Here is a 27,412-nt window from a genome sequence, read left to right on the forward strand (position 1 = left end):
ACACAAAAGCGAATCTTCAAACAGGAAACTTTTTCAGCAGTAATAAAAGCCTGATAATAGAAGGTAAGTTTTCTGAGGAGTATCCAGGCACTTCAATCACAAATGAAGGTACTTCCACTTTAGCCAACTTATTTCACAAAGCTCTGAAAGGGGAACATGGCCTCTCATATCACTCATTTCATTTTAGGGAATGATCTCTCTCAGCAGCTCAGTTCCCAGCTATTCTGAAACAAGGGTACTTGAAGATTTATCTAGCATTTTCTGAGTCCTGCCAGTAAATAATGGACAAATACTATTTTTTTTTTTTTTTAGAAAACGTGTTACCTCCACGCGTGTGGATGTGTGCCCTTAAAAGTGAAAGCAGCATGGCCTAGTGGGCTAGACCACTGTACTAAGCACTTTGGAGAGTTCAACAGAGTTGGCAGACGTTTTTCCTGCCCACAGCAAGCTTACAGTCGAGGGAGAAAGACTCAGGATGCTATCCATCTGAGACCAGAAACTTGTGGAAGCAGTGAAGCCTAGTGGATAAGGCATGGGCCCGGAAAGTCAGATGATCTGGGTTCTAATTTGAGCTCTCCAACTTGTCTGCTGTGTGACCTTGGGCAAGACTCTTAAATTCTTTGGACTCAGTTTCATCATCTGTAAAACGGGGATTAAATTCAACTGCTTTCCACATGGACTGTGAGCCCCATGTTGGACAGAGACTGAGTCCAACCTAATTCATTCATTCAATCGTATTTATTGAGCGCTTACTGTGTGCAGAGCACTGTACTAAGCGCTTGGGAAGTACAAGTCGAAAACATATAGAGACGGTCCCTATGCAACAATGGGCTCACAGTCTAGAAGGAGGAGACAGACAACAAAGCAAACATGTAGACAGGTGTCAAAATCGTCAGAACAAATAGAATTAAAGCTATATGCACATCATTTGCAAAATAAATAGAATAGTAAAATAATAATCTTTTATCTATCCCAGCATTAGAATAGTACTTTGCACTATTAAGTGCATAAAAATATAATAGTAATAATAATAATGATAATAATAATGGTTCAGAAGGAGATTCATTAAATTAGAAAGTTATTCTCAGGAGTAGGAAAAGACATTCTTAACTAAGCATAAAAGAAGAATACAACCTCTCAAGACTTTTACTGACTAAATGTTGAGGCCTAACTTGGGGAGGTTTCTGCTGGTTCAATCTCTCATCCTATCCCGACTGGATTACTGCATCAGCCTCCTCTCTGATCTCTCATCCTCCTGTCTCTCCCCACTTCAGTCTATACTTCACGCTGCTGCCCGGATCATCTTTGTGCAGAAACACTTAGGGCATGTTACTCACCTCTTCAAAAATCTCCAGTGGCTACCAGTCAACCTACGCATCAGGCAAAAACTCCTCACTCTCGGCTTCAAGGCTGTCCATCACCTCGCCCCCTCCTACCTCACCTCCCTTCTTTCCTTCTACAGCCCAGCCCACACCCTCCGTTCCTCTGCCGCTAACCTCCTCACTTTGCCTCGTTCTCGCCTGTCCCGCCATCGACTCCCGGCCCACGTCCTCCCCCTGGCCTGGAATGGCCTCCCTCTGCACATCCGCCAAGCTAGCTCTCTTCCTCCCTTCAAAGCCCTACTGAGAACTCACCTCCTCCAGGAGGCCTTCCCAGACTGAGCCCCCTCCATCCTCTTCCCCTCTTCCTCCTCCTCCCCATCCTCCTCCGTCTTACCTCCTTTCCCTCCCCACAGCACCTGTATATATGTTTGTGAGCCCGCTGTTGGGTAGGGACCGTCTTTATATGTTGCCAACTTGTACTTCCCAAGTGCTTAGTACATTGCTCTGCACACAGTAAGCGCTCAATAAATACGATTGAATGAATGAATGAATGTTTGTACAGATTTATTACTCTATTTATTTTACTTGTACATATTTACTATTCTATTCATTTTATTTTGTTAATATGTTTTGTTTTGTTGTCTGCCTCCCCCTTCTAGACTGTGAGCCCGCTGTTGGGTAGGGACAGTCTCTATATGTTGCTAACTTGTACTTCCCAAGTGCTTAGTGCAGTGCTCTGCCCACAGTAAGCACTCAATAAATACAATTGAATGAATGAATGAATGCAAAGTGCCATCATGCTAATCCAAACACTTATTCTATCCTGTCTTGATTACTGTATCAGCCTCCTTGCTGACCTCCCTGCCTCCTGTCTCTCCCCACTGCAGTCCATACTTCACTCTCCTGCCTGGATCATTGTTCTACAAAAACATTCAGGACGTGTCACCCCCGCTCCTCAAAACCCTCCAGTGGTTGCCCATCCACCTCTGCATCAAATGAAAACTCCTCACCATTGGCTTTAAAGCACTTTGCCCACTCCTACCTCACTTGACTACTCTCCTACTACAACCCAGCACACACTTCACTCCTCTCATGCCAACCTTCTCACTGTACCTTGATCTCATCTATCTCATCACCAACCTCTCGCCCGTGTGCCTCTGGCTTGGAACGTCCTCCCTCCTTGAATCCCCCAGACAATTACTCTCTCCCCCTTAAAAGCTTAATTGAAGGCACATCTCCTCCAAGAGGCCTTCCCTGACTAAGCTCTCATTTCCTCTTTTCCCATTCCCTTCTGCGTTGCCCTGACTTGCTCCCTTGACTCCTCTTCCCACCACAACCCAGCACCAAAGCACATAAGTACATATCAGAAATTTTTTTTATATATTAATGTCTGCCTCCCCAAGAAGACTGTAAAGTTTATTGCGGGCAGGGAATGTGCCTGTTATATTGTTGTTTTGTACTCTTCCAAGCCCTAGGACAGGGCTCTGCACAAGGTAAGCGCTCAATAAATACAAGTGATTGATGGATATATTTAGTATTTAACTGGAGTTCTTTGAGTAAATGGATCAGTCCTACCTGCCAAATGCACTCTAGAAGGGAACAGTCACAATGTTCCATAACCCTCCACCCAAGGTGTGTTGCCATCCTTGGGAAGACCCCAGAATTCCCTAAATTATTTGGGGGGGGGGGGTCCCTCAAACTAGGCAGCCCTCTTTTGCAACTGCACTGAAGTACACACTGGTCCCATCCAAATCCCCCCTTAGCTTTAATGCTTCCACTACGTAATCAATTAATGCTATTTATTGAGCACTTACTCTGTGCACAGCCCTTTACTAAGAGTTTAGGAGAGTCCAAGAGATTTAGGCCAGAAAACCTGTAGTTCTGAATTGGCTGGCACCGTAGATTAAATCCATTTAGAAATATTATGAAGAGTGGAACGGAAGAGTATTTTTAGAGTCGAGGTCCAGTAGTGTCTCCCTGGAGCTTGCCCTAAGAATTCCATTACCGGCCAATTTTCCAGATTGACAGAGATTATCTTGGGTTTCTCCAGCCCTTAGATCTGGGCCCTTTGGAGATCTCAGGACACTCTCCAGAAATCTATTAGCCTACAATGAAAATAAAGAGAGAAACCCAAAGCCACCAGCACCCTGAGGCAGGAGTTGTCAAACCAGCATGGCCTAGTGGATAGAGAACAGGCCTGGGAATCAGAAGGACCTGCGTTCGAATCCCAGCTCTACCACTTGTCTTCTGGGTGACCTTGGGCAAGTCACTTCACTTTTCTGAGCTTCAGTTAACTCAGCAGTAAAACAGGGGTTAAGACTGTGAGCCCCTTGTGGGACAGGGACTGTGTCCAACTTGATTTGCTTTTATCCACCCCAGCGCTTAGTAGAAGCAGCATGGCTTAGTGGCAAGAGCCAGAACTCTTGGGTTCCAATTCTGCCTCTGCCACTTGTCAGTTGTGTGACTTTGGGCAAGTCACTTCACTTCTCTGTGCCTCAGTTACCTCATCTGTAAAATGGGGATTGAGACTATGAGCCCCACATGGGGCATCCTGATTATCTGGTATCTACCCCAGTGCTTAGAACAGTGCTTGGCACATAGTAAACACTTAACAAATACCATTATTATTATTATTATTATTATTACAGTACTTGGCACCTAGTGAGCACTTAACAAATACCACAATTATTATTATTTAGGAAGTTAGGGATGCAGCACTTAGGGAAGTGTGGCAAAGAAAGGATTTTCATTCTTCTTTGTTCAACCAGAAAATGACATGCACCCTATTGAGTCCCACTGTGTTTCATCCTAGATAATGCCTTTCATTTTGAAAGCTCTTTGAGGGCCCAGATAGGGTCTATCAACTATATTCATATTGAGCACTTACTATGTGCTGAGCACTGCACTTGGAAAGTACAACAAGTACAAATTGCATTGTACTCTCCATAACATTTATTAATCAATCAATCAATCATACAGTGCTCTGCACTCAATAAATGCCCAAAAAATACCACTGACTGATACAAAATGCATGAGAGATTACTGTATTCAGATGTTTTAATTAACCAAATTTTAATTAGCTAAAACCTAATCTTTAAAAAATTAAAAATCAGTGAAAATTGGTTTTTATTTTTAAAGTTGCCTTAACTGAATAATTTCTAGGAAAAAAATACATATGTAAAGGCTCTGCTTGCAGTCTTATCTAGGTTTGGGAGGGGAAAATCAGAGAAATCTGAAATTTTTAAAAATGAATATCAGAGGTGTATTTGAATGTGAAGGTAATCTAGCATTCGACTGTATTTATTGAGCGCTTACTGTGTGCAGAGCACTGTACTAAGCACTTGGGAAGTACAAATCAGGAACATATAGAGACGGTCCTTACCCACTATCAGAACAGCAGGGCTCAGTGGAAAGGGCACGGGCTTGAGAGTACGGTGCCTTGCACATAGTAAGTGCTTAATAAATACCATCATTAATAAATACCATCATTGGGAGTCAGAGGTATTGGGTTTTAATCCCGCCTCTGCCATTTGTCAGCTGTGTGACTTTGGGCAAGTCACTTAACTTCTCTGGGCTTCAGTTACCTCACCTGTAAAATGGGGATTAAGACTGTAAGCCCCACGTGGAACAACCTGATTACTTTGTACCTTAGAACAGTGCTTTGCACATAGTAAATGCTTAATAAAATGCCATTATTATTATTATTATTATTATTATTATTATTAGAAAGGTGCTTGGCACATAGTAAGCACTTAACAAATACCATCATCATCATCATCATCATCATCATCATCATCACTGATCTGTCATAATTTGTGTCTACGGACTAAAAACTATGGAGTGTCTAAACCTACCAGGAGGATGAAAAATAAGATGACTCCTTTGTGGGTCACAGTGACCTCTGAGAAGATCATTACCAACTGGGAAAACTTGGGGGGCTCTTATGTTGGGAATTTCCATCCCTGTGAACTAAACAGGACATTATAGAACTAAGCATAATGCATACAGGCAGGGGAAAACAAAGGGTCCATTCATCAGAATATTTATTTTGCATCCACTTGTTTTATCACAAACCAGGACCAAATTATAGCATTAAATTTAGACTGGCATTTCAGTCATCCCAACCTTTACACACGCTCCTACTAGAACAATGGACCTGCTGCCGGCAATATTTTATATACTTAAAGTTTGGAAGCTTCAACTTTTCAAGATCTGCCCTCATGTAGGAAACAAAGACAAGAGAGCTCCTTGTAAACAGACTGGTATGTCTCTGTTACTTAAATAGAAATCATTAACATTTTTCAACGGTGACTTAAGCAAAGGAACATTTAACAAAATGCGTACACTTGTGGATGCTATTTTACTTTTAGAGCTAGTGGACAGCATGACAATTGGAGTCAAGGCAACGGGGAAAAAGCAGGCAGTCCAAACTGTCAAGGAGTTTACCATGGAGAAATGTTAAATTATTGGATTCCCCAGTGAAGACGCCTACACTAATCCGACCCAGGAGAAGCAAATACAGAAATATCAATACAATGCTTAGAATCTGGAAGAAGCAGCGTGTCCTAAGTGGGTAGAGCATGACTCTGAGAGCCAGAAGGACCTGGGTTCTAATCTCAGCTCTGCCGCTTGTCTGCTGTGTGACCTTGGGCAAATCACTTAACGTCTCCGTGTGTTTAAGACTGTAAACCCCATGTGGGACAGGGATTGCGTCTAATCTGACTAGTTTACATTTACCTCAGTGCTTAATACAGTGCCTGGAACATAGTAAACTCAATTAATATTTTGAAAAAAATCACTCCTAGGAAAAAAGCCAATCTGCCAAAAACTGGAACATACAATTCAAAGTTTCCTTCAATTTCCTTATTTTTTCCTCAGAATCAGCTTGACATTATCTTCCTCAATGTCTCCCAGGGACCCTGTAAAGGCATGTCCAACCCTGTTTCTTATTGGTCCCATTTCCATTCTTCATCAAAAATTTAAATTTTGAAAAAGTTGATAAGACTAAGGGAAAAGCACCAGAGAACAATGGTTATTATACAGCTTTTCATTCTCAAAATAGCTTTCTTAATTATTTTTAGCAGTTATGATGGGGACCTGATATAGTCAATGTAAACACAATCAATTTTACAGATTTCCTCTCTAATGACAAACAAGTAAAATTAAGAGGTTCCTCAATTAGCTTAGCATGAAAAATAGTCTTAAAATTTCTCCTGGAAAACTAGGGAGGGCTTTAGATGCTTAAAAGTGAGCAAAGACTTCTCAACACAGAAAGCTAAAAATAGTATGGATGGAACTGAGAGAAGGAAAACAAATGCTAAAATATAGTACTGCCTCTTTCTACACTCAAGCAGCTATCTGATCACAAATAAAAGGGTTATTTTAAAAAATAAAATATGTAAAATATTTGTCTTCAGTACCTTCGGTTCAAATCCTCTCCAGTTTGGTTGTTGCTCAATTAGAAATGTTCAATGTTGCCAGTTTTGAACTGGGTAGGGATATCAACCCTGTTTTGATCCCAATTTTGTGAATAACTTTTCCTATGACACTGGGAGATTCCAGTCTTCACTTTCTCTTTATAAAAGGCCCAAGAGTTAAGCAAATTTCTTGCGTCACGAGATTCCAGAATGGACTACACAATAACATTGTTATTGGACTCAAGTACACATCTCTAAGGAGGAAGGCCATATTTAAAAATAAAATTGAAAGCAACTCACACTTTTTTCCTTCCAAACCTTGCTTAAAAATGAATGTATTTTAAAGAAGCTAATTTGGGATGTTTTGTCTTTTCTTTCCCTCTCTAGTTCTCCCTCTTTGGAGCTTCAGATGTTGTTGGCATGGTATGTTTCCAGGGAGGACATTGAAGAAAAAGTTATAGATGATTACTACCCAGGCGAAAAAGGGAATCAAGGGTTATAATTATCTGGGGAAGTTAAAAAAAAATTAAGCTTGTGTTTATTGGCAAGCAAGTTATTAGGAGGTCACAAGTCTGAAATGCACAGAATTCTGATAAGTACAGAGAAAATTCATGCCACAAAACTGTTTGAGAAGATAATTGGATTTAAAAACAAAAGTACACAGCAATATAACCTAACTGGCATTTGGGGGGGGTTTCATGAAAAATTAATTGATGCACAAGGACAGTTGTGTGGAAAGGCTTGCCAAAAGCAAGAACAGCTGCAAACATAATACTAATGTTTGACTATATGCTGGAAATTTGTTGGTAGAATTAAATTTGCTATAAAATCTTAAGAAAAATTAAGTAATCTTGAAGTGGAAAGGGTAATTATAGTGCATTGTATATCTGGTTCTAAAATACATATTGGATAAAATGGATTGCAGTTTCTTTATGAAAAATGATAGCAATTCTAGAGTAGTCTTTAAATGTCCTTATTTGAGCCATAAACGTCACGTGCAAAAAGCAAATATCCGGGTTGAAAAGCACAGAACCCTGGAGGCTGAAAAATGGAAACTGTGTATGGAATGCAAAACAAAAATAAACTCATTTGTTCCCCTTAACTTCACTTTCCTTTCAGGGCTCAGTCTTTACCTCCCTTTCTTTGTTCCCAGTAGTCCCCATGCCCTAATCAACTGATGGTTACCTAATTCAACTGCATTTACTAAGCGCTTACTGTGTGCAGAACACTGTATTAAGCGCTTGGGAAAGTATGATACTGCAATAGTGACAATTCCTGCCCACAGCGAGCTCCCAGTCGTGGAGCTCTGTACTAAGCACTTGGGAGAGTAGAATAAAACTGAGTTGGTAGACACGTTCCTCGCTCATAAGCTATCCCGCAATGCCCCGCTCGGCTTCGTACCCAATCTGCCACACACGCAGCAATGCACAATGATGCCACAGTCCTGAGCGAGCCCCTCCATGTACCTCTCAGGTGCCCACCCTGATGATCACGGCCCGGCAAGCCTGGCAAGCCTCATAGCCCTGGTGCTCAACCGCCTCCTGCCAGATTTGCCCGCACACACCTCTCCGGGAAGGAGAGGATACACCCCCCCATCCTGGGTCAACACTACCAGGCAGGGCGGAATCAATCGACCAGTCAATCAATCAATTAATCAATCGCATCTCCTGAGTGCTTTCTCTGCAGAGCACCGTACCTAATCCCCTGCCACCAACTGCCCTGCCACTCAGAGCAATAAATGTTTCCAATGATGGGCACCTCTCTATTTCTTTCCCACTCCCTTTCCTTTCCAAATACAAACTTTCAAACACACAGATTTTTCATTAGCGTCCAGTAATAAGTACCCACTTGATGTACAAACAAATTAAATTATCATTATTTTTATGGTATCTGTTAAGTGCACTTGTCTGCTGTGTGACCATGGGCAAGTCAGTTCGCTTCTCTGGACCTCAGTTACCTCATCTGTAAAATGGGGATTGAGACTGTGAGCCCCACATGGGACAGGGACTGCATCCAATCTGAGTTGCTTGTGTCCGCCCCAGCATTTAGTACAGTGCCTGGCACATAGTAAGTGTTTAACAAATGCCATAATTATTATGATTATTATAACTATTACTGTAGGCCAGGCGCTGTTCTAAGTGCTGGGATTTCCTCCTGTCTTCAAGACATCTCTGCTTGGACAGCCTGCTGTCAACTCAAACATAATATGTCTAGAACAGAACTCCTCATCTTCCCACCCAAACCCTATCCTACCCCTGACTTTCCGGTTACTGAAGATTATTGAAGATAGCACCACGATCTTTCCTGTCTCACATTATCCTTGACCCCTCTCTCTCAGTCAATGCACATATTCAATCATTAAATTCTGTTAGTTCAACCTTCACAAACTCACCAAAATCTGCCCTTATCTCTCCATCCAAACTGCTACCACGTTTAATCTAAGCACTAATCCTATCCCACCTTGATTCCTGTATCAGCCTGCTTGCTGACCTCCCTGCCTCCTGTCTCTCCCCACTCCTGTCCATACTTCACTCTGTTGACTGGATCATTTTTCTACAGAAATGTTTAGTCCATGTTTCCCAATTCCTCAAGAACCTCCAGTGGTTGCCCATCAACCTTTGAATCAAACAAAAACTCCTTACCATTAGTTTTAAATCACTCAATCACCTTGCCCCCTTCTACGTCATCTCACTACTCTCCTACTACAGCCCAGTTTAGGAAATTCACTTGTCTAGTGCCAGCCTACTCTGGTGTACCCCAATCTCATCTATCTCGCCACTGACCTCTCATCCACATTCTGCCTCTAGCCTGAAATGCCCTCCCTTTATATATCCGACAATTACTCTCCCCACCTTCAAAGTTTTACTGAAGGCATGACTCCTTTAAGAGGCCTTCCCTGACTAAGCCCTTATTTTCCCTTTGTCCACTCTCTTCCGCATTGCCCTGACTTGCTCCCTTTACTAAATACCCCTCCACTCGGCCCCAAAGCACTTATGTATATATCCATAATCTATTTAAATGTCTGTCTTCCACTCTAGACTGTAAGCTCACTGTGGGCAGAGAATGAGTGTTATATTCTTGCGTTCCACTCTCCCAGGCCCTTGGTACAAAGTGAGCATTCAATAAATATGATTGATTGATTGATTGATTGGGACAGACACAAGATGATCAGGTACCACATGAGGCTCACAGTTTTAGCAGAGGGAGAACAGGTACTGAACCCCTATTCTGCATAAGAGCAAAATGGAGTAGAGAGAAGTTAAGTGACTTGACCAAGGTCACACAATAGGTAAGTGATGGAGCTGGGATTAGAAACTAAGTCCTCTGACTTCCAGCCTCATTTCCTTTCCATTAAGCCACACTACTTCCTCGTTGCTAAATATTCATAATTATTATTATTATTATTATTTATTAAGAACTTCCTATGTACCAAGCACTAAGAGCAAAGCTAAACAGAAGATAATCAGATCCAACACAGTCCCATTTGATAGAGAATCGTGGAAAAAAGTAGCAGAGTGGTAAAAAGCCTAGAAGACGAAGTTGTCAGTTCGAGCAGAAGGAATAAGAGAGTAGGCTGAACTATACCTGGGACTTTAAAAAAAAAGAGAGAGAAAAGAAAAAGGTCGAATAGAACTGAAAGAGGATGCATCAGATCTTGTCCTCTAAAGGAGAGAGGGCAGAGAACAGAAGGAAAGGCAACTGAGCCTAAGAAGAGCAATAGAAATCGCAGAACAGGTCACATGAAAGGAAGAAATAATTATGTATCCTTTGGAGCATATGTTAAAGAGCCTGTCTTTTTTGGTAAATCTAGGAGTGCCAGCATAGGGCCTTGCACATCTGGCACTTTATATTATTTGATTTAATGGTGGACTGCAAAAGTGAAAAATTAATTCTCCCTCTCAAGAGACTGCAAAAGAGGTGAGGCAGAACAGAGAAGAGAAGTGCAGAAGGAGAAAAGCAGGAAGGACACTGGTAATCTGGGAAACCCACAGAAGAACAGTTGAAACACAAAGCATAAATAAATCCCTTGCTTGACTACAGGCATTGGGGTTGTCAATCAGCTCTTTCCTATTTGCTTATCCAATGTCTTCTCCCACTGCATCCCAACTCCCACTCTTCGTTCCTCTCAAGCTCTCTGGGCTCTGTGGCCTCCAAGCCCATGCGCTAAAGTTCTCCCCCTTCCTAAAACTCCCCCCTACTAAATTTCAAATCTACCAATCCATAGCTCTCCCCATTTTCAAAGCCTTTCTGAAATCACTCCTCTTCTCCCACCCCCACAAACAGGAGGCCTTCACTAATTATTAATTTCTCCTCTTCCCAGATCACATTCTCCCAACTACCACGTCAGCTTGACTTCCAATTATGCACTTTAGCACAAACTGAATTATCTAACCTGCTGCTGCTCACGTTTTTCCTTTCCTTTCTTTGATCTATATTCTCCCCAAGTGCCTCGTATAATGCCTTGTGCACATCAGATGTTGCAGCGTGGCTCAGTGGAAAGAGCCCGGGATTTGGAGTCAGAGGTCATGGGTTCAAACCCCGGCTCTGCCAACTGTCAGCTGTGTGACCTTTGGCAAGTCACTTAACTTCTCTGTGCCTCAGTTACCTCATCTGTAAAATGGGGATTAAGACTGTGAGCCCCACCGTGGGACAACCTGATCACCTTGTAACCTCTCCAGTGCTAGTCTAGTCGAACACTAACTAGTTGTTTCATTTTCAAAAATAACCTAACTGTGGGTAGAAACCCATCTGTGACTACACATGAGGCTGAAAAGATGCAGGAGTAACCTTTGTGCCCTACCACGTTGTTTGTATTTAAATGGATTTATTTTCTACAATAGCTTTGTCCCAGGCGGAGTCTGTTTTGTTTAAAACTTGCCTTTTGGCATCGTGATCATCATGTAGCTTTTGCTTGAGGACAGCCATGCCCAGCCTCTACACACACACACACACAAAAAAAAAAAAAACACCCCACACCCTCCCCTCTCCCATTTTACTGCCCACCAAACAACACTGTCAGCTACACTGACTGGTCTCCCAAAAGCCAGCTATTTCACATAATTTGATATTCTGCTTTTGTGGGCCCTCTCTCAGCACACCATATCACAAGCAGCACTAGCAAGCGGCTGAAATGACAGCTTTGGTTTTTTTTTTTTTGTTGCTGTTGTTGTTTTTTTTTTAGAAAACCAAAGGGAAAACTACAGCTGAAAGATGTGAATAATATAGAATTAGAGGGCTGGATAGGCTTCCTGTTCGGGAAAATGCAAAATTAAACGGTGTATATTGTTACACCCCTGTCACGTTCCATTTTTAGAACCTGCAAAATTCAAGGAAGGAAGGATTTGTGACAGGAGTGAAGCAGCGTGGCTTTTTGGATAGAGCACAGACCTGGCGGTCGGAAGGACCTGTGTTCTATTCCTGGCTCCACCACTTCTCTGCTGTGTGACCTGGGGCAAGTCACTTAACATTTCTGTGCCAGGGTTCTCTCATCTGTAAAATGGGGATTAAGACCCTGAACTCCAGGTGGGGCTGGGACTATGTCTAACCTGATTATCTTGTATCCACTCCAGCACTTAGTACAGTGTCTGGCACATAGTAAGCACTTAAATACCATTAATCAATCAATCAATCAATCAATCAATAAAATGGCATATAGTAAGCACTTAAATACCATTAGTAAATAAATAAATAAATGAAATGGCACATAGTAAGCACTTAAATACCATTAATAAATAAATAAATAAATAAATGAAATGGCACGTAGTAAGCACTTAAATACCATAAATAAATAAATAAATAAAATGGCACATAGTAAGCACTTAAATACCATAAATAAATAAATAAATAAATAAATAAATAAATAAAAGAGAGTGAATATTCAATACGTTTTACTCTTCTGTGGATAGAGCACGGGCTTGGGAGTCAGTGGTCGTGGGTTCAAATCCCAGCTCTGCCACTTGTCAGCTGTGTGACTTTGGGCAAGTCACTTCACTTCTCTGTGCCTCAGTTACCTCGTCTGTAAAGTGGGGATTAAGATTGTGAGCACCACGTGGGGCAACCTGATCAATCAATCATATTTATTGAGCGCTTACTGTGTGCACAGCACTGTACTAAGCGCTTGGGAAGTACAAGTTGGCAACATAACCTGATAACCCTGTATCTAACCCCAGCTCTTAGAACAGTGCTTGGCAGATACATAGTAAGCGTGTGGCTCGGTGGAAAGAGCCCAGGCTTGGAAGCCAGAGGTCATGGGTCCAAATCCCGACTCCACCACTGGTCAGCTGTGTGACTTCGGGCAAGTCACTTCACTTCTCTGTGCCTCAGTTACCTTATCTGTAAAATGGGGGTTAAAACTGTGAGCCCCCCCGTGGTACAACCTGATCACCTTATAACCTCCCCAGCGCTTAGAACAGTGCTTTTCACATAGTAAGCACTTAAATACCATCATTATTATTATTAATAAATACCATCATCATTCCTAGGTCAACCCAAATTCTCTATTTGCTTTGTTCACACCACTTTGCCTAGAAAACTCTCCAAGTAAATCCTGACCTTCCTCCTTCAGGAAGATGAGAAATAGCCACCTGTCCACTGGTAAACAGCTCTCTGCCATTAGTATCACATCCCCTCTCCACTCAATTTTTTTTGGTTCTTTTATTCTATCCTCTCATTTCTCCTCCAGGTCTCTTCTAAATTATCTTTTACCTGTGGAATATTGGAACTACCTCCATACATATGATGGAACATTTTTTTTCAGTTTTCCCTTTCCCCAGAAAGCATTCCTTGGACTAGCCAAGGCTCCCTGGAAGGGAACTCTCACTCAGAGTACTATTTTTCTATTGCTCAGAAGATACACTGTGAAAAGCATCCTATTTTAACACAGCTGAATAGAAGGTCACAGAGCAATCACTAGGGCTGTGGGACCTTGGGCAAGTCCTTTAACTTCCCTATGCCTCAGTTACCTCATCTGTAAAATGGGGATTAAGATTCTGAACCCTATGTGGACTGTGTCTAACATGATTAGTTTGTATCTGCCCCAGCACTCAGTACAGTGCCTGGCACATAATAAGTGCTTAACAAAAGCCATTTAAAAATTAAAAAGTGGCACATGCGGGGAGGAGGGGGGGAAATCTCATTATTTTACATAAATATACACTCTTCTATGCCCAGTACTATTCAAAGGATAGTGAAACACAGATCTTGAATGTCCTGATACCTGGGATTATTATTCCAGAGTACAAATAGAGGTCCATAAATGCACTCGAAACTGGTCAACAGCTTTCTGCCATTAGTATAACATCCTCTCTCCACTCAATTTTTTTTGGTTCTTTTATTCTATCCTCTCATTTCTCCTCCAGGTCTCTTCTAAATTATCTTTTACCTGTGGAATATTGGAACTATCTCCACACATATGATGGAACATTTCTTTAAGGTTTCCCTTCCCCCAGAAAGCATTCCTTGGACTAGCCAAGGCTCCCTGGTAGGGCACTCTCACTCAGAGTACTATTTTTCTATTGCTCAGAAGGTACACTGTGAAAAGGAGAAAATGGCAGAAATGGCAGAAAATGGCAGAAAACTGTGACCTTTCGGCATTTGGCATTCTCCCTACCCTCAGCCCCACAGAGCTTATGTATAGATCTATAAATTGTTTATCTTCTGGGTCTCCCCCTCTAGACTGTAATCTCCCAGGTGCTTTGTACAGTGTTCTGTGTATAGTAAGCACTTAATAAATACCACTGGTTGATTAAGCACTTAGTACAGTGCTCTGCACATAGTAAGCGCTCAATAAATACGATTGATGATTGGAGAAGCCAGGTGGCTTAGTGGAAAGAGCTCGGGCCCGGGAGTCAGAAGAACTTGGGTACTAATTCTTGCTCTGCCACGTGTCTGTTGTGTGACCTTGGGCACTTTTCTGGGCCTCAGTTACTTCCTCTGTAAAATGGGGATTAAGAGTGTGAGCCCCATGGGGGACAGGGGCTGTATCTAACATGATTAACTTGTATCTACCCCAGTGTTTAGAACAGTGCTTGGCACATAGGAAGTGCTTAACAAATACTATTATGATGATTGATTAGTGAGCAGGCATTTTGGGCTGAGATCCACCATTCTGAGGAAGGGGAGTGGTGGTGGCTCCCCAAAGCTGTGGGGAATGGAGACTCAAGTTTAAAGAAGGATAGGGCCAGTGGGACTGAGGACAGAGGGAGGGAAGGGGAGGAGTATGGGGTAAGAAAAGAAAACAAAAAAGGCTTATTTGGACAACTGTTGATGGCAACGAGGAGCTTTCGGGTGCCTCTGCCCAAGACGTCTAGCGGGGGGGTACATCCCTGTGACACAAAAGAAGTTTGAATTCAGGCTGTTGGCCAAAAATCTAAACAGTTTTGGAACTTATCTACATGTCTAATACCTCTGCTAATGAGACACCAGCAGAGAGACATGATGAAGGTATTTGGGAAAAATGCTGCCCTGCACCTTCCAGGAAATGAAAGCCAGTTCCATATAGGAGGGAGATGGAGGGAGATCTGATTGCTGTTTGTTGGAAAGACGTCTACTGATCAGTGCCCACCTCACCTCCCCATTTTGCACGACTTCCCCCCCCAAAAAATGTTAGAAGACCCTTTCAAATCTACTCCCTCTCTGCCTCCCCCGACGTGGGTTACCTAAGGGATGAATTAATTCAACACCATTAGCAACAAGCACTGCTAATTTGGTCTCGAAATTACATACTGTGTTTGTGCCACTTTGCTCTGTAATTACACAGCAATTTAGATGAGTCTGCGCTGAGCCTATAATAGCACAACCTGTACATTTGGTCCTGAATGTATCATAGTCTCCAGCTGTACTGGTGATTAGACTATAGACTGTACTTAATGAAGTTGATGCCTTAATAGAAGTTAAAAACTGTGAGCTAATTAGTACTACATTGTTTTTATGCTTTTGGAGGCCGCAAGGCTTGAGGAAATACTCTCATTACATAAGTCAAATTTAGAAGAATGAAATGGAAGAAGACCCAAAACGAGTAGCAATTTCAATTTAACATGACATTTCTCTACCAAAGAAAATGTGGTCTCGGGGAGGGAGCCAAAATCAACACAACAGTGAGTCATCATTAAAACGTTTGGATGCCACTGGGTTTAGGGAGGAGAAAAGAAAAGTCTAGGAGTTTGACGTTCTCACTGTAGCAGTACCCAGTGCCTTGGGCACTTCGTTTTACCACTTTGCTTGTGACTCCTTGAAAATAATGGTCAATCTCTTTTTACTTTTTAAGGGTATTTGCTAAGTGCTTGCAGTCTAGAGGGAATTAATCTTTGCCACAGCCCACAGAGGCAAAGTGACTATGCCCATGACCAGATTAGCCCAAATTAACCTTCGTTGAGACCACAGATTCGTTAAGGATTGCACCTGAAGAGTTTCCATCAATCGTATTTAGTACTCTATCAATCTCAGCTCTGGAGGGAGAGTCAATCAGAGGTCTACCCATTCCATTCCAGATTGGCCAGTGGCTAGCAAGTGGAAGGCAATCTGCTATAAGTCAAAACTCACGTGTGCAGGGCAGCAGCAGCATGGGGAAGAATCTAGGGTGGAGACACAAGTTTACTGCGCGAAAGAAGGCAATGGTAAACCACTTCCGTATTTTTGTCAAGAAAACTCCATGGATACAATACTGGAACGATTGCAAATGGAAGTGGGGCATTCTTGGAGAGATGTGTCCATGGCGTCGCTATGGGTTGGTGATGACTCGACGGCGTAAGACATGGGACCACCCAAAGCCTAGCAACAGCACATTGATTGATTGATTGATTGACTGTACGTGGCCTTCACTAACAGAAGTAAGATCAGTAAGATCAGTAGAGAAGCAGCGTGGCTCAGTGGAAAGAGCCCGGGCTTTGGAGTCGGAGGTCATGGGTTCGTAACCCAGCTCTGCCACATGTCTGCTGTGTGACCTTGGGCAAGTCACTTCACTTCTCTGTGCCTCAGTTCCCTCATCTGTAAAATGGGGATTAAGACTGTGAGCCCCCCCGTGGGACAACCTGATCAGCCTGTAACCTCCCCAGTGCTTAGAACAGTGCTTTGCACATAGTAAGCGCTTAATAAATGCCATTATTATTATTATTATCAGCCCTTCTGGCACTGTGCGAGGCTCTGTTAAGTTACAGAGACACCAAGGACAGTTTTGGGACAAGGGAATGGGTGACCTGTAGAATCCGAAGTGGAATCAAAGGCCAGGGTAAAACCAGGCAGGGTAGAAAGGGGCAGAAAAAGACCCCAAGCCCATTGACCTAGAGGGACATCACTGCTATCAGGGTGGCCTACCAATCCTCCCAACAGCCCTTTCCCAGTGGCTCCCTCTGCTCAGGCTGCTTCAGGGAGAGAAGCTACGTTGGCTATGTTGGAGAGGAAATTCAGGCGGAGGTGTGGTGGTGATATGAGTGTGTGTTCCAGGAAGGACAGAAGTGGTGATCTATGGCCTGATGGACCAACAAGCCTTGGACCACCACAGTCTAAATCCAGAAATAATAATAATTGTAATAATAATTATGATTGTACTTCCCAAGTGCTTAGTACAGTGCTCTGCACACAGTAAGCGCTCAATAAATACGATTGAGTGAATGAATGATTGTATTTGTTAAGCACTTACTATGTGCAAAGCACTGTTCTAAGCGCTGGGCAGGATACAAGGTGATCAGATTGTCCCATGTGGGGCTCACAGTCTTAACCCCCATTTTACAGATGAGGGAACTGAGGCACAGAGAAGTTAAGTGACTTGTCCAAAGCCACACAGCTGACAATTGGAGGGGCGGGATTTGAACCCATGACCTCTGACTCCCAAGCCCATGCTCTTTCCATTGAGCCATGCTGCTTCTCTATTAATTGTGGCATTTGCGAAGTTCTTACTACATGCCAAGCACTGTACCAAGCGCTGGGGTGGATACAAGCAGATCAATCAATCAATCAATCAATCAATCATATTTATTGAGCGCTTACTGTGTGCAGAGCACTGTACTAAGCGCTTGGGAAGTACAAGTTGGCAACATATAGAGACAGTCCCTACCCAACAGTGGGCTCACAGTCTAAAAGATCGAGTTGGACACAGTCCCTGTCCCATTTAGGGCTCACAGTCTCACTCCTCATTTTACAGTTGAGGTATCTGAGGCACAGAGAAGTGAAGCGACTTGCCCAAGGTCACACAGCAGACAAGTGGCGGAACCAGGATTAGAATCCCCGACTTTCTGACTCCCAGGGTCGTGCTCCATCCACTATGCCATGCTGCTGTCATAAAGTCAATGACAGTGCTGAAGGAAAGACCGGGGCCTGCAATGGTCTTCAAAGTTGGGGTGCGGAGTTCGAAATCAGAGCTCGGGACAGAGAACGAGGCCAGGCTTGGTGCGCATTTGTTAAATACTCTCCGATGATGAGATTAATGATAGTTATTTAAGTTTTAGAAGAAAACATTCCGGCAGATATGTTCTCAGTCTCTGCCTTTTCAAAAGAGGTCTTAGTTTTATGAACAAAAAGAGGAAATTATAGCTTCATCGGCAAATCTAGAGAAGGGAAAATATTTTTAAGGGAGCCAAGCCATTACATAATAATATATTAAGAACAAATGTTTTTCATATGATTTTCAAATAACTACTTTGTCAAACAAATCATCTTAACTACCTCTTATTTTTGGTAAATGCCATACAAGTAAAGTACAATTCTGTGACAGAACTACTTGTATTAAGCACTTTGCAGAGAGCTTCTGTCAGATAAAAGCACTTTCTTTGACGTTGAACGAAATCCATATGGAAACAATAGCTCTCAGTGGAGTGAGAAAGACTATATGCCTCCAATTAATATTAGGAGGGTAAAAAAAACACCCTGCGAACTCAAGAAAATAATTTTTCCCCAGGATAGACTGCAAATTCATTGAAGGCCTGAACATTTTTTGTGGTTCTACCATGGTAAATGCCTTATACTCTGCTTTAACACACTTCATCAGCTCTCTCCCTCCTACCTTGCCTCATTCGTATCGTACCATCACCCAGCCCGTACAATTTGCTCCTCTAATGCCAACATACTCACTGTACCTCGACCTTGTATATCCAGCTGGCAATCTCTTGCCCATGTCCTCCCTCTGGCCTGCAACTCCCTCCCCCTTCATATACGATTCCTACTTTTTCCTTTCTGATTATTTTATTTTTTAAAAAAGTGTGTAGAAATCCATCACTTCCCTGCCCCCTATTGCTTTTTCCCCCATCAAAGCTCCTCATGTGAATGTCACCTTATCATCATCAGAGCCCGTTTTTGGGTAGGAACTGTCTCTATATGTTGCTGACTCGTACTTCCCAAGCGCTTAGTAGAGTGCTCTGCACACTGTAAGCGCTCAATAAATATGATTGAATGAATGAATATGACAGACCCCCACTCTCTCCACATCCAAAGCCTCCAATCAGCCTCCAATCAATCATATTTATTGAACACTTAATGTGTGCAGAGCACTCTACTAAGCACTTGGGAGAGTACAGTATAACACAGTTGGTAGATATCGTCCCTGCCCACAACGAGCTTACAGCCCAAAGCGGGAGATAGATGTTAATATAAACTGATAAATTATGGATATGAACAGAAGTCCTTTGGGGCTGAGGGTGGGTGGGTAGCAAGTACCCAAATTTTACAGATCCAAGGGCATAGAAGACACAGAAGGGAAAGGGAGTTGTACTGAGTACAGTGCTCTGCACACAGTAAGTGCTCGATAAATATCAATGATTATGCGATTGATACTTAGTAAAGGTACTAGCAGTTCCAACAATGTTAGACCTACTGTTTCCTGGGCCGAATTTGGAAAGTGTCTACCACCTGCTGTTAGGCTTGCCTGGTGTAGCCATGCTCTGTGCATCTCTGAGATATGCATCTCTGAATTGTACTTTCCAAGCACTTAGTACAGTGCTCTGCACACAGTGAGCACTCAATAAATATGATTGAATGAATGAATGATTGAATGAGAGAGCTCAGTGATTTTCTACTACTACCCAGCATGTTCACTTTGAGACTCTAACATCAACCTACTCACTGTCCCTAGATCTCATCTATCTCACTGTGAAGCCTTTATCCATGTCCTCCCTCTGGCCTGGAAATCCCCATCCCTTGATATTCAACAAATAACCACTCTCCGACCTTCAAAACCCTACTAAAAGCACATCTCCTCTAAGAGGCTTTCCCCAACTAATCCCTTATTTCATCTACTTGCTGTCCCTTCGGTGTCACCTCTACATCCCACCCTCAGGCCCAAAGCCCTTTTGTACATAGCTGTAATTTATTTTAATGTCTGTTTCCCCCTCTAGTTTATCAGTTCCTTGTGGGCAGGGAACGTGTCTATCAACTCTGTTACTCTGTACTCTCCCAAGCGCTTAGTACAGTGACTTGAACACAATAAGCACTCAATAGATTGAGAACATTCTCCAGCTAAAGCAGTTCCTTCCAACGCAATGTCATAATGATTTAAATGTCAGCTGTGCAATCTTCAAAATAAGCTAAGTTGATCAAAATAATTCTTAAAATCTTATGTACTGTGTGTGGAATGTCAATTTGTTCCCAGCAACTTGTTCAAGAAACCTGGTAGAAAAGAAAAAAATGGAAAGTCTCCAGATACTGAGTATTTGATTACTTTTTCACAAACACAGGAAACAAAACCTCATTTATGCAAAACAATAAAGGCATTATAAAAATATGAACTATTATACTGAAAATGTGTTTTCTGGGAATTTAAATATAAGCACTTGATTGGATATAGTCTTACAGCTAGGATAGATTCTATGTTGTTTTGCTTACTTTAATGGATAGACAGGAAGGAAAATTAATATGATACCTTTTTCCTTCAAGTAGGCTGTATGTATCACCAACAGACCTGACAGTATCTCTCCAAATCCCATTTCTTCAAAGCCATAACATTCAGCAACCCCTTCCATCTCAAAGGGGATGAATGGAAATCCTTCAGATCCATCAGTCTTCCTTTTCAAACATCTCAAGTTACTCCAGCGCTTAGAACAGTGCTTTGCAAATAGTAAGCACTTAATAAATGTCATTATTATTATTATCACTATGACTACTGGCCACATTTATTGGCTCCTTTTTATAATGGCATTTGGTACAACGTACCAGGTACCGTACTAAGCGCTGGATAGATACAAGCTTATCAGATTGTACATAGTCCCTATCCCACATAGGACTCACTGTCTTCATCCCCATTTCACAGATGAGGTAACTAAGGCACAGAGAAGTTAAATAACTTGTTCAAGCTCAAACAACAGACCAGGATTAGAACCCAGTTTCTTCTGACCCCCAGCCCCGTGTTCTAGCCACAAGGCCATGCTGCTTCCTTTGAAGGCATATACCGCTAGAATGTTTCTGGGAATAAAAGAAAGAGATGGGTATGCAGAAGTGAAAACTTAGTTTTACTCTTGGATTGATTTCCAAGGCTATTACAACAATGGACCAATATGGACATGCTCTTTTGACTTTTGAACCCAGAGGACAGAAGCTAGGTATACACAAGCAAGAATTCAAAAGGGGTATCATCAATCGTATTTATTGAGCGCTTCCTATGTGCAGAGCACTGTATATATTATGAGAGCTAGTATATATTATATATTAGCAGAGCTAGTAATTATTATGACGCCTGTGGGCCCTACCTATGTTGTCCAATAACCTTAAAATAACCTGAGAAACTAGGGCATCGTTGCTTATCATTATGCACTGCAATGCTCCCGATGATTTGTTTAGGATGGCAACCACACCTCTACCTTACCTAATGTTTCCTTTTGCAATTCCAGACACTTGCTCTGTAACTCATTTTCTTTCTGGAGCAATGTCTGAATCTGCTGGGTTTTCATCAAGGCCACATCTGATGACAACTTCAGATCCTTCACCTCGTCCTCAAGGCATACCTTAGCACTCTGACATTCTGCCAGATATTTCTTCAGTTTTGATATTTCTGAGGAGAAAATTAAAGGTCGATAAATATACTTATTTAAATCATAGGCTAGTCTAAAAATATGCTTATCGGTCTCTGGAGCATTAACTGGTGAAGGGTTACGCAGCTTTCTTGAAAATATAAGACTACTTTATCAACGGGGTAGATGTGATTTTACTTCAAACAATAAATCATACTGATTGAGTGCAGTGTGCAGAGCACTGTACTAAGCACTTGGGAGAGTACAAAATAACAGAGTTGGTAATTATGTTCCGTGCCCACAAGAAGCTTACAGTCAAAAACAGAAGACAGATGTTAAAATAATATTAATATGGCTTCAGTGTTCCTTACAGTGATGGATGTCTTGACAGTCAACATTTTGCAGTTTGTGGATTTCACTTTCTAGTACAAATCCGTCAGGAAACTAGTTTTGTAATTCATGAAATGAGTAAACTGAAACGCCACAAAGGACAAGGACTGAAACCTGGGGTAAACGGAGTTAGATGCATAGGGGAAAACTTGGGTGAGATTTTTAGGAAAGTGGAGGTTTCCACAGGGCAGGAGTCATAAAAAAGTCATCACCATTACCAGCACTTAGTGTTGGGCACAGCATTACACTAGGCACTTGGGAACATACAACAGAAGTTAAAAGATGTGGTCCCTGCTCTCGGAGAGTTTACAGTCAAACAGCAGAGACAGCTAGAAATAATCACCAATGTGCAAGAGATCATGGACCAATAACTAATCACAAAAAAATAAATTCACGCACTCAAACAAAAAACAGGCATACACATGGCAGAGGTGGCATGGTCCAGAAATTGATGTTTTAGTCAAAGAATGTCCCTCCAAGGAGGTGGAGGTTTCCTAGTGGGTGCGAAGGATCATGGGTTTGAGGAGAGAGGCCATTCATTACTATCAGAAAGGTGAGACCAAGGCATCAGGGAAGAGAAAGTCAAGAGTCACGTTCCAGTTAAAAGGTTCCCTTAATCAATCATATTTATTGAGCGCTTACTGTGTGCAGAGCACTGAACTAAGCACGTGGGAGAGTAATAATAATACAACGGAGTTGGTAGACATGTTCCCTGCCCACAAGCAGCTTACAGTCTAGAGGCAGGTGACAGATATTGATATAAATAAATAACCAATATGTACCTAAGTGCTCTGGAGTTAAGGGTGAGGTGTATAAAGGTTGCAAAATAAAGCTTCCCCTGGACAAGTCATTTAACTTCTTTGTGCCTCTGTTACCTCACCTGCAAAATGGGGATTCCCTGTTCTCCCTCCTAAGATTGTGAGCCCCATGTGGAAACTAATCTAGTAAATGCATTTAGTACAGTGCACATAGTAAGCACTTAATACCACAATTATTATTATCCTTATACTCTATTATTTCCCCTATCCATAATTTATTTTGTTGTCCATCTCCCCCTCTAGAATGAAAGCACCATGTGGGCAGGGATCATGTCTACCAACCTTATTCATTCATTCATTCAATCATATTTATTGAATGCTTACTGTGTGCAGAGCACTGTACTAAGCGCTTGGGAAGTACCATATTGTACTGGGCTTTCCCAAGTGCCTAATACAGTGTTCTGTACAGAATAAGTTCTCACTAAATGTCATTGACTGACTGCTGCTATGTCAGTCCAGGGTTACCGCTGCCTTGGGGCAAGATCCTACTTGGAGAAAATTCCTTTATAAATTCAAGAGCCTTTTATTAGGAATGTGAAAGTGCGAGACTGTGTATTTACTACTTTTCACATCTAAATACTATCACTGAACCATTCGATCTAGTGCCTGAGCACATCCCACACGACCCACGCCTGGAGTGAGTCAGGGAAGCAGGCTTATGCTCAGAGGAAAAGTGGCTATGGAAGGGCAAGCATTACAGGTGCTGATCTATTTATTCTTTCCTTATGCTGCAAGATATAATTAGTGCAGCGGAGCATCAGGGTTTTTTTTTTAAGCTTTATATAGCTTCATTGCCTCCAAGAAGCTTAAAACGCTATAGGATGAACTTCCAACCATTTATTTTCTTAAACTTGACAGCAAGAGTTGAATTTGGACCGTAGAAGACAAATGACAGCAAAGAAGCTTGAGGAGCATGCAAGGTAAGGAGGAGTGAGGGCATATTCAGAAGCCGACGTGCATTAAGATTGCCAACTCCCAAATTCTGCCCCGATTTACTGATATTTCTGCGAAATGGGACGAGGGCTCTCCTGTCATGAGTGACTCCCAAATCCAGGGCTATGTGGCCTCTTAGGGATCTGATCCCCTTAGGAGGGAGAGAAGATACCGCTCAGTTAAGTGTTTAGTCGGGAATTTATTGAGAGGTTTTACTCTTGTTCAGCTCCAAGGTCCACAGAAGGGGAAGGGTGGAGGGTGGTGGGGTTTGGGGCTGTCCTCTCCTTCCCCTCCCATGGGAAGTTTCCAGAAGGTTGGGAATTCTATGGCAAATTAGACCATCAGGCCCTGCTTATGTGGCATGGATCCTCTCAGCAGTGAACTGGCTTTTTTACTACTATAGCTTCTATCGAATGAAGACTGTTCACTAGCGTCAGCGAGGTCCTTTCTATCCATGCCTGGTTGTTGGTTTAGTGGAAAAAGCCCGGTTACGGGAATCAGGAGATCTGAATTCCAGTTCCAGTCCGGCCTAATGGGGCCACACGAACAGAGGTGAAGGTTTCTGACCAAAGAACCTCCTTGGGATATCTGTAAAGAGAGCAGCCTGACAGGAATACTGAAAAATATGGGCAGCAAAGGCCGCAGCGGTTATCAAGGCTGCTGGCTCATGGCACTTTGGCCCAGTTTTGACATTAGATTGGCATTGCTATGTTACAGTCCTGTCTACTACATTCCTTACTATACTTTAGGGAGAATGCAACTGGTGAGGAAGAGAAACTGAGAAAACCCACCAGAATGAAAATCAATTCCTTCCTTGAGGGTCTTAGTCCTGAAGCCTCAGGGTTCATCTTCCTGTCCCAAAAGCTCACAGTCTTGGTGTCGGTCTCAACTCATCACTGTCGTTCCGCTCTCACATTCAATCAACCGTTAAACCTTGACAGGTCTTCATATCTAGGTTGGGCCATTCCATTATGTCCATATCTGTCGTTTATTGATTTGCATTGATGTCTGTCTCCCCACAGCCCCAGACTGTAAGCTCCTTGTGGGCAGGGAATATGTCTGTACTGTTGTACTCTCCCAAGAGCTTAGTACAGTTTTCTGCACACGGTAAGCACTCAATAAATATGATTGAGTAAATGAATGAGTTGGGTTCAATCTCTCATCCTATCCCGACTGGATTACTGCATTAACCTCCTTTCTGATCTCCCATCCTCCTGTCTCTTCCCGCTTCAGTCTATAGTTCACTCTGCTGCCCGGATTATCTTTCTACAGAAACGCTCTGGGCATGTCACTCCCCTCCTCAAAAATCTCCAGTGGTTGCCTGTCAACCTTCGAATCAAGCAAAAACTCCTCACTCTTGGCTTCAAGGCTGTCCATCACCTCACCTCCTCCTACCTCACCTCCCTTCTCTCCTTCTCCAGCCCAGCCCGCACCCTCCACTCCTCCGCCGCTAATCTCCTCACCGTACCTCTTTCTCGCCTGTCCCGCCGTCGACCCCCGGCCCACGTCCTCCCCCGGGCCTGGAATGCCCTCCCTCTGCCCATCCGCCAAGCTAGCTCTCTTCCTCCCTTCAAGGCCCTGCTGAGAGCTCACCTCCTCCAGGAGGCCTTTCCACACTGAGCCCCCCATTTCCTCTCCTCCTCCTCCTCATCGCCCCCCTGCCCTATTCCCTTCCCCACAGCACTTGTATATATTTGTACATATTTTTACTCCTTTTATTAATGATGCATATGTAGCTAAAATTCTATTTATTCTGACAGTTTTGACACCTGTCTACAAGTTTTATTTTGTTGTCTGTCTCCCCCTTCTAAACTGTGAGCCCGTTGTTGGGTAGGGACCGTCTCTATGTGCAGTCGATTTGCACTTCCCAAGCGCTTAATTCAGCGCTCTGCACACAGTAAGCACTCAATAAATATGATTAAATAAATGAATTGGGTGCCAGGCTGGTCCAGGGACTTATTGTGTCCCGGCCAGGCTTGTCTAACAGCCTTCTCACTGATCTCCCTGCTTCTAGTTTCAGAGTGCTCATCACAAATATCCCATTCCTCAAAAATCTAGACAAGAAATGTGGTCTAGTGGATAGAGTACAACTTGGGTGTCAGAAGGACCTGGGTTCAGCTATTCTTTCATTCATTCAATCGTCACACAGACGACACGACACGACACAGCGGTCCCACAATTCAGCCTCCCGCGCTAATGGAAGAGTGTCTAAATCAGTTATTCGGAATTTTTTCCTCCCGGGTTCCCCGCTGGGGACAATTACTCTATTTATTTATTTTATTTGTACATATTTATTCTATTTATTTTATTTTGTTAATATATTTTGTTTTGTTCTCTGTCTCCCCCTTCTAGACTGTAGGCCCACTGTTGGATCAGGACCATCTCTATATGTTTCCAACTTGGACTTCCCAAGCGCTTAGTATAGTGCTCTGCACACAGTAAGCGCTCAATAAATACGATTGAATTGAATGAATCACTGAATAACTCTGGCTCCACCTTTTGTCTGCTGTGTGACCTTGGGGAAGTCACTTCACTTTTCTGTGCCTCAGTTCCCTTATAGAGAAGCAGTGTGGCTTAAGTTAAAAGCACAGACTTGGGAGTCTGAGGATGCGGGTTCTAATCCCAGCTCCACCATTTGTCTGCCGTGTGGCCTTGGGCAATTCACTTCACTTCTCTATGCCTCATTTCCCTCATCTGTAAAATAGGGACTAAAACTGTGAGCCCCACGGGGGACAACATGATTACCCTGTATCTACCCCAGTGCTTAGAACAGTGCTTGGCACATAGTAAGCAGTTAAATACCATCAAATACCATCATCTGTACAAATGGGGATTAAGGCTGTGAGCCCCATGTGGGACACGGACTGTGTCCAACTCGATTAGCTTATACCTGCCCCAACACTACAGTGCTTGGCACATAGTAAGCACTTACCAAATGCCACTGAAAAAAAGAGAAAAAGCCCTTCACATCAAAAAACATTTCCTTCCAAACCATGAAAATACTCCTAACCGTGGGCTCTGAGGATTTCCACTGCCTTTTTCAATCTTATTCATTCATTCATTCAATCGTATTTATTGAGCGCTTACTGTGTGCAGAGCACTGTACTAAGCGCTTGGGAAGTACAAGTTGGCAACATATAGAGACGGTCCCTACCCAACAGCGGGCTCACAGTCTAGAAGGGGGAGACAGACAACAAAACAAAACATATTAACAAAATAAAATAAACAGAATAAATATGTACAAGTAAAATATGTACAAGTAAAATATCTTATGTATTATGTATTGGCTCTCTTCACCCACTACTACACGGTTTGTAAACTTCATTTGTTCCACACATCTCCTAACTGTACCTTGCTCTCTCCTCTCTGACCACTCCCTTATACTGTTCTCCCAGCCTGGAGAATTTATTCATTGCCTTCCTATCCTCTTCCTTCTAGATTAATAATAAAATAAATGGCATTTATTAAGCACTCAATGGAGTAAATGCAATTAGATCAGACCATTTTTTAAGGCTCACAGTCTAAGAAGGAGGAGGAACAATCAATCACTATTTATTGTTTTATTAGTTTGATCATATTTAGAGCACTTGCTGTGTGCAGAG

At 42.6% G+C, this 27,412-nt stretch overlaps 1 protein-coding gene across 4 annotated transcripts in view; it reads right to left on the bottom strand.

The window, feature by feature from the left end:
• The window catches only part of LEKR1 (leucine, glutamate and lysine rich 1), a 249,753-nt gene that overhangs the window by 60,524 nt on the left and 161,817 nt on the right, over nt 1–27,412 (bottom strand). For all 4 annotated transcript variants that reach the window (XM_038747014.1, XM_038747023.1, XM_038747032.1 and 1 more), the window contains one exon: nt 21,525–21,710. In XM_038747014.1, the coding sequence (XP_038602942.1) occupies nt 21,525–21,710 (186 nt within the window). The remainder of the gene's footprint in view (nt 1–21,524; nt 21,711–27,412) is intronic.

This window comes from Tachyglossus aculeatus, chromosome 1 (genome assembly GCF_015852505.1).
Source record: "Tachyglossus aculeatus isolate mTacAcu1 chromosome 1, mTacAcu1.pri, whole genome shotgun sequence".
NCBI classification, from domain to species: domain Eukaryota; kingdom Metazoa; phylum Chordata; class Mammalia; order Monotremata; family Tachyglossidae; genus Tachyglossus; species Tachyglossus aculeatus.